This window comes from Echinops telfairi, unplaced genomic scaffold, assembly GCF_000313985.2.
Source record: "Echinops telfairi isolate 266 unplaced genomic scaffold, ASM31398v2 ScPeMD7_7424;HRSCAF=8462, whole genome shotgun sequence".
Lineage (NCBI taxonomy): Eukaryota > Metazoa > Chordata > Mammalia > Afrosoricida > Tenrecidae > Echinops > Echinops telfairi.
The window spans coordinates 80,907,403-80,915,643 of record NW_022111324.1 but is presented as its reverse complement, the minus strand read 5'-3'; the positions used below and the strand labels follow the sequence as shown (position 1 = coordinate 80,915,643).

Here is an 8,241-nt window from a genome sequence, read left to right as displayed (position 1 = left end):
TACACAATTGATCTATGTATTGTGATGAATTGTATGAGCCCCGATAAATTGATTTAAAAAAAAAATTGAAGTGCAAGATAAGTAAATCTACGGAGAGAAAATCAGATTAACAGTTTCTTAGGGTTATGACAGAGGAGGCTGAGGGAAAATGGAGAGTTAATAATGAATACAGGAATGAAAAGAATGTTCTAAAATTGATTTTAGTAATGAATGTACAACTCTCTTTAATATATTTACACCACTGGATTGAATGATATGTGAATTATGTTAATAATACAATAGCTTAAGATAAACTGAGAAAATGCATAACTGTACTGTACACATCATAGCATAAATATATAAAAACCAAACTCACTGACAATGAGTCGATCTAACATATTAATTCTTAGACTATATAGCTTTGTGGAAGTGGGCAGCCTCATCTTTCTCCTGCAGAGAAGCTGGTAGGTTTGAAACTCTGACCTTGTGAGCACAGCTCAATGTTTACTTGACATTGTCACCAGGGCTCCTTATAAAAAAGGCATGATGGAATTATAACGGAATATGTGATGTAGCCTAGGAAGGTTCTATAGATAACTCAATTAAATGGAATTCTGAAAGAAGAGTATTAATTTGCCAAGAAAATTCCAGGTAACAGGAAAAACATATATAAAGGTACAAGGAAGAGAAATAAAACTGTCAGCTATTCAGGATACTGTAAGCACAGGGTGGAGAGAGGAGTAGCGAGAGATGAATTTGAAAAGAAATCCTAGGGTCAGGCGAGACTAGGAGTGCCATGCTATCAAGTTTGGACTTCGTTGTTCTAGATTACCAGGCTCTCCTGAAGGATTCTGCACAGGATTGTGATGAGATCTACAGTGCATACATATCACTCTGCCTATGGTAGTGAACAAAACTAGAGACAAGTTAAGAAATCATGAAAGACTATATTAAGGAAATGGTAGGATCTACTAAGACTAAGATGTACTGAAAAGGAGAATAAATTGAATACTGAACCGATATTCTAAGCTTTATGATATTGGATCTCTCAATTAATTTGTTGCTTAAATTCCAGGAATTAAAATAAAAATTTAAATGCATAAACAGTTAATAGGCCAAGATTCAATTCTCTCAGTACTTCCAATGAAGTATAACCAATTTTCTTCTCTTTAGGAATGAAGAGTAAGGAGCAGGACCATTGCTGACAGTGAAAGGTGGAGTGATAGGTCACTTTCCTTGTTCTGGCTTTCAAGGCCTGAGCAAAAGAACACTTACAAGATAGGTCGATGCAAGAACTGACTTTAAGTAAGCCACGTGGGCTACCCTGCCGACCTAAACATCCACTCGATAGTCTCACTTTCATCCCATCCTTCTTAACAACAGTAGATGGCACTGGAATTACTGGACTAAGAAAAGTGAATTCAGTTCTAGTTCCTCCTGGGCCATCAACCAAACACATACATTTATTCAAGAAATATGGTACAGGGGGAAAATATGGGCTTTCAAGGCAGATATAGCTTAAGTTTAGAACTTGAATTTATCATCTACTAGCTATATGAGTCTATTTATAAATCAATTACATGAACTACAATACTAATATGCATTTTAAGCATAAAAAATAAAGTTAAGATTAAAATAAATAAAAATTAAAGCTTTTAAAAAAATAATTTAGTTTATTTTAAATACATTAATCAAGTTGTCTGGGAAATTTGGTTTTTCAACTTGAAGTTCTTTCATAAAGCTGCTTTGTGTGACATTAGGTATTAAGTGATTGAAGAATGTCCACTTAACACAAATCAGAGCCTACAGCTTTCGCACGAATAAAGTGCTAAATTTAAAGTGAGAACTCCCTCTCAGGATCCTCACTGTAAAATTACAATTCTAGCGCTTCCTGGGGCTACTTGACCAGGTGGCTATTCCTTTTCTCCGGGAACTTCCTGCCGGAGAGGCAGAGAGCTATCAACACTGGGGACCTGCACTGGCTTGGATCACACATTGCTAACTAGTCTTGTCGGCTGACCTGCTTGCTTCCAAGGACTAATGAGTAGGCTACTCTCTCTTCCTCTGCAATCAGCCGGGAAAAATTAAAGCTTTGCTTTCTTTCTGATTCCAATAGATTATCTTGGGCAATCCTTGGAGGGGTACAGACACCCTACGATGACACCGTTTGTGCTATTCACTGGCCGTTTTGGTTCTTTTACCCCAAAGTTTCTCAAGTTGACTAAAAGTTCACTCTAGAATCATCTGCGTCACTTGCTGCTATGGACTGAATTGTGTCCTCCTCACAATACATACTGTAAATCCTAAACCCATCTCTCTGAAGGTGTTTTGCTGGTGCAACACAAACAATTGGCTGCTAAATAAAATGTTAGCAGTTCAAACCCACCAGCTGCTCTTCAGGAAAAGATGTAGCAGTCGGCTTCCTAAAGTTACCATATCCATTGCCACTGCGTCAGTTCCACCTCAGAGCAACCCTACAGAACAGAGTAGAACGGCTCTATAGGAGTTCAAAGGTTGTACACCTTTCCTGAAGCAGTGTTTCAACTAACTATGGTGCAGTTGGTGGGTTCAAACCACCAACCTTTTCGCTGGTAGTCCAATGCTTAACTCACTGCACCACCAGGGCTCCTTCTATAAAGATTACAGCCTTGGAAATATTATGGGTAGTCTTACTCTGTTCCATAAACCAAACCCACGGACATATAATGACTCATAATGACCCTACAGGACACTGTGGGTTCCCAAAACTGTAACTCTCTACAGAGCAGACAGTCTCATCATTCTCCCACAGAATCTGAAACGCAGGTTTCAAACTGCCAAGCTGTGAGCAGCCCAGCGCACAGGGTCACTTTAAATTGGAATCAAGTCATGGGATATATTCCCATTTAGATCTAAGATTACCTTTGTATTGTTAAGGAGCTCATCAGTATAAGGTTTGTCTTAAATCTTAACACTACTGAGATAAATGATTATCCAGAGAAACGAGCCAGTACAAATGGGGAAAAGGGAGATGCCACGCCGTAATCTCCAAGGAAAGGAGACGAACGCTAGAGAAGCAGAAACAAGGATTTCCCCAGAGCTGACGTGATGTACCGATGTTTTCTATTCTTACGTGGTTTCAATCCACTGAAGTATAGATATGTAATGTTGAGTCTCAATCCACTAAAGTACACCTAAGGTGTGAGTTCTAGGGGCATCTAGCATTTAGACAGGGGAGGAAAATAAGAGCCGATATAAAGTTGATGAGCAGAAGGGAAACTAAGGGAGGGAGCATTTCAGAAACCATGAGAAAATGATCAAGCGTGTCAAGTGCTGAGGGATTAAAACAGGAATTAATGACTGGATTTAGCAGGATGGGAGACCTTGGCAGACTAGTGGCACGTAAAGACCCAAAGCCTGTTCCTACCCTGGAGTAAGTTCAGATAAAAGTCTGGTGAGAGCAATTTTAGAGTAGAATGTGGAAAAATGGAGTTAGTGAGTACAGTTAATTCTTTCAACTTTTGCTAGTTAAGTATCACGGAAAATTGGAGCAATGGTCAGAGGATCTATAGAATTAAGTTGTTTTTTAAGGCAGGAGATTTTATCACGTTTACATGGTGACAGAAATTAGTCTGACCAAGAAGAGAAATTTGGTAAGAAGAACGTGTGTAACAGAAGTATGTATAACTCCCAGAAGGAGCACAGGCAGCTTTTCCTAGTAATACATAAGGCAGAGTACTGGGTTTAAAGCAGGTCGGTAGGTCAGTAGTTTTAGTGTTATGAAGATAAAGAAACCCTCTGCTGACAGCTTCACTGTCATTGTTTAAAAATGCATTAAAATCAAAGGAAAAAGAAGTTGAAAATGATGTTGCTTTGGGGAGTAGAATAAATAGGCTTTTGTAATTCTGAAATGTAAACTGTAATTCTATGGTGGGGTTGTTGACTTTAGCATTTTACTTTAGTTTTGTGGTTTTTCCTTTGTTCTTAGGAGGACGGTGGTCTTTTTAGTTTTGCAGCCATTGCATATAATGTTGTGTATTCACTACCATGTAGTCCATGCTGCTTATAGTGTTTATACATTGTAACAATTAGTAAAATCCTTTTTTCCCTTGGGTATTAGTCCTGTATCCACTGTATCACCTGTGTTTTCCATCCCCACATCCACCAAAAAAAAAAAAGGAAAACAGCAAAGTGCTGAGATGGTGAGGCCCCACTTGAGGTTTGTGCCCACAGATTTATGTAAGGCAAGTCAACATGACAATACGTTTTTCTCCAGCTACACTCCACAACTCATGTATAGATAAGGTGAGAAAAATTACAACAACCAGGATTAGGGAGGAAAATGAAGTTGAGAATACATTGTATTTTTACCCGAATAATGTATCCATGAGACAGTCTATTGCAAACAGAACAATGCCCTATCTATCTATATCTATATAGATATACTTATATGCATGGATGTATTATATGCAAAAATACAATATAAAAGAGAGGGGGCCATGGACTATAAGTTGTTTATGAGTAAGATACAGCTCAATAAATAATCGCTTTCAAATGAAAATTTAATGATCAAAATTCTTCTAGATGTCTAGTTTGCAAATGTTTGACTAATTGTGATGGTTACTCCAGGTCAGTAAACAGCATCACTATTCACCCTGTTGAAGCATCCCTGCCATCCCTTCCACATCCAGTACAACAGCAAAAACAGCTAGCTCTCTTTCAAAATATACTCTGACTCAATTGCTTCCTCAGGCGCTTCCTGAACTCAGTAATTCCTGAACTCGATTACTACTCAGGCACTTATCTCACTTGGATTAGTCCACTGTTGGGCCCCTTCTCCCATAAACCAAGATTTCATACTGTTGTTCTCAGCTATCCAAGGACTCTACCCATCCATTTAGAAAAAAATATAACTCCTGACCTTAGCCTAAAAGGTCCAATATAACTGTCAACTGCTCTGTCCTGTTCACTGGGCTCCAACCACACTGGCCTCTCACATCCCTGTTACAAGCACATTCTTATCCCAGACGTTTGTACTTACTATTCTCTGAAGTACTCAAGTGTTCATATGATTTGCTCTCTCACTTCACTGAGATCTATGCTCAAATGTCCATTCCACCTAGGGGTCTTCCCAGCCAACCACCTCCTTATGTCCTTTTATTTTTCTTTAAATCACTATCTAATATAATTCATCTTTTGTTTACTCCACTCGAGGGAAGACTTTGTTCACCAGTGTCCCAGAAGCCTAGAATAATGCCTGTTATATATTGTGAGCATTCAATAAAGATTTATCAAATTGGTGCTTTTTCAGCTTATTGTCTATGCATTAAAAATGTCTTTAGATAGTTATATATTTGGGCAGTATGCTCATTTTTTTATAGAAAGGGAATGCAGTTTTAAAAATATTCCAGCTTGGCAATCAGAGCAGTAACCATTAAACAAAGCAGCACAGATTCCTGGACCTCAGTATCCGAGAGAGCCTGCCACCTCCTCACGCTGGAGACCTGCCACATCCATTGTTCCTCCTGAAAGTGAGAACTTCCTAGATGGGGTTAAGGTCATCAATGAACTCTTCTGTCCACTGCCCTTATGTTCGGCCCGAATCTGAAATGCCAGAGCTGAATGGAAGGCCTATTCTGACACAAAGAAGGGTTGATCACTTACTGGTCCTACACAATTGAGGACAACTGTTGCCTGTTTCGCCATTTCATCAAGTGAGGCGGGATTAGTGATATCACAAATTATTATTCCAACTTCAGATGGTAGTGTTGGTCTTCCTAAAATAAGAAAGAAATCCTTTTAAGCATTTTCTGGTACAACATTAGATTTGCCAGATCCTCTTATAGTAATCAGTGACAAATATACTGAAAAGCCATTCTCCCTCTCAAACAGAAGATGAAACCTTTTAATTCAGGTTAAAACGCTACCAAGAAAACAAAGTTAATACTATAAGATTACTAAAAAAACATTACTACCTTAAAAAAATTTACCTAACATAAGCATTGAGTTAATGACAATGCTGTGTTACAAGCGTAAAACCAACTTTAATGAAGTAGATGATTTTCTTGACTTTTGTGGCGAGAGCTATATTAAAAAGCAATTCCTCATCAACTACTAAACAGCTACACATGATTCAGTTGCAGTGCTTTGAGTGTTGATGTTAAAAACATGAACATTATAAAAATTAAGGAGGACAGATGAAAAGCACAGTGTATGTAAGAACCCCAGGCTCATAATAAGGAAATCATTGAAATAACAGAGTCAAAACAATGCAGGTTTTCGTAGATTCAGGTCTGTTGTTCCTCACACCTGGAGTTCGGTGTTACAAATGGTAAGTAATTGGGCTATGCCTGTATAGTCTTGTTGAGTAAGAAAATGGAAGGTGAGTATATTTTAAGAGTTAAATTTTTACTTTGAAAAGTTAAGAAAGACCAAAAGCTCTTGGTAAGAATTCTGTAGTGACAATATGGGTTGGCAGGAGAGTCGCATGTACATGGTAGCTTCTGCACAGCCATCAACAAAATAGATTGTATATGCCCATAAAAACAGGGCTTTATGGGGAGTACTGATGAGGAAGTGAAGTGAAACAATACAGAACGCAGGATACTCAGCACTCGTAACAGGCACTATCTGTCTGTATAGTGGGCCTCAGGATGGAAAATTAAGAACCAAATTTAGAGGTCAATGAGTCCTAAATTCAAACTCTCTCCTCCATTAGAATATAAACTGTGTGAGTGTGTGTGTGTCCAATACATGTATGTATTCCTGGCACTTTGGAAAAAAATACCTGTAATTTTGGTTTGGACCTTACTTATACCACCAGTATTCACCCAACAATATAGATTTATTGATTGACATTTCCTATGGCAGGCCACGTTTAAAGTGCCAAGAATACATACACATATTGGACACACACGTCACTCAATACATTTTAGTGTTGGATGAATGCTGATGGTCTAAGTCAAAGTCCAAATCAGAAATACAGAATTTTTACCCCCACCTCAAAGAAGATTAAGACTGCTGGTGAAATTTTACCAGCAAGCAATGCATTAAAACCACCAACAACGTTTACCAGTAAAACGATCACTGTTGACCTCCAAGCAAAAGGAGAGTACAGATCCTCCTAGGAACCCAATGCCAGGTGTTCCTGTCCGTGGAAATGCCAAGAAGACGCTACACCCCCAGGGGTTCAGGAGTGGCCAGAGTGGAGCAGAGAAAGCAAAGACCAAAGTTCTGAGCTGTTTCTCCAGGGCGAGGGCAGCGGGCGCCAGACACTAAGGGAGAAACTCAAAGGAAAGAAGAAGAGAACGAGGAGGGAGAAACAGACAATGACAGTGTGTGTGTGTGTGTGTGTGTGTGTGTGTGTGTGTGTGTCTGTCTGACACTAAGGGAGAAACTCAAAGGAGGGAAGAAGAAAGGAACGAGGAGGGAAGAAGAAAGGAACGAGGAGGGAGGAACAGACACTGTCAATTTTGTGTGTGTGTGTGTGTGTGTGTGTGTGTCTGACAGTAAGGGAGAAACTCAAAGGAGGGGAGAAGAAAGGAACGGGGAGGGAGGAACAGACAATGACAGTGTATGTGTGTCTGTCTGTCTGTCTGACACTAAGGGAGAAATTCAAAGGAAGGGAGAAGAAAGGAACGAGGAGGGAGGTACAGACACTGTCAATAGTGTGTGTGTGTGTGTGTGTGTGTGTCTAACACTAAGGGAGAAATTCAAAGGGAGAAGAAAGGAATGAGGAGGAACAAACACATTGACAATAGTGTGTGTGTGTGTGTGTGTGTGTGTGTCGTCTGTCTGTCTGACACTAAGGGAGAAACTCAAAGGAGGGGAGAAGAACGGAACGAGGAGGGAGGAACAGACACTGTCAATAGTGAGTGTGTGTGTGTGTGTGTGTGTCGGTGGGGGGGCCCTCGGGGGCGGGGTCTAGGACTCGTCGCGGAGGAGAAACCCTCGTTTCTGGCCATTACAACTCAGCCAGGGCAGAGCGGGTCCCGGCGGCCCGAGCCCCGTCCCACCCCTCCACCTTTACCCAGCTTCAGGGCAGCCCTCTCCAGCACTCGCTGCAGTTTCTCCCGGGAACGGCCCGCCACGGCCCAGGGCAGGCGGGAGCTCCGTTCCGGGTCCACCTGCTCTCGGGCCACCTCTTCAGCCACGAACTGGCCCGTGAAGCCTGAGGCGCCGAACACCACCAGGTGGAAAGGCCTCTGCTCGGTCGCCATGACGAGAAGACAGCGAGCCGAGACCCGGGGCTGGTAGGCTGCACGGCGCCTGCGCCACAGACAG

At 40.8% G+C, this 8,241-nt stretch overlaps 1 protein-coding gene across 1 annotated transcript in view; it reads right to left on the bottom strand.

Annotated features, from left to right (window-relative positions):
* SCCPDH (saccharopine dehydrogenase (putative)) overlaps nt 1–8,221 on the bottom strand; it is a 48,733-nt gene extending 40,512 nt beyond the window's left edge. Inside the window, exons 1-2 of the mRNA XM_004699963.2 lie at nt 7,988–8,221; nt 5,623–5,735 (exon numbers count right to left, since the gene is read on the bottom strand). Of these exons, the coding sequence (XP_004700020.1) occupies nt 5,623–5,735; nt 7,988–8,177 (303 nt within the window). The 5' untranslated portion in view covers nt 8,178–8,221. The remainder of the gene's footprint in view (nt 1–5,622; nt 5,736–7,987) is intronic.
* Between the last annotated feature and the right edge of the window lie 20 nt (nt 8,222–8,241).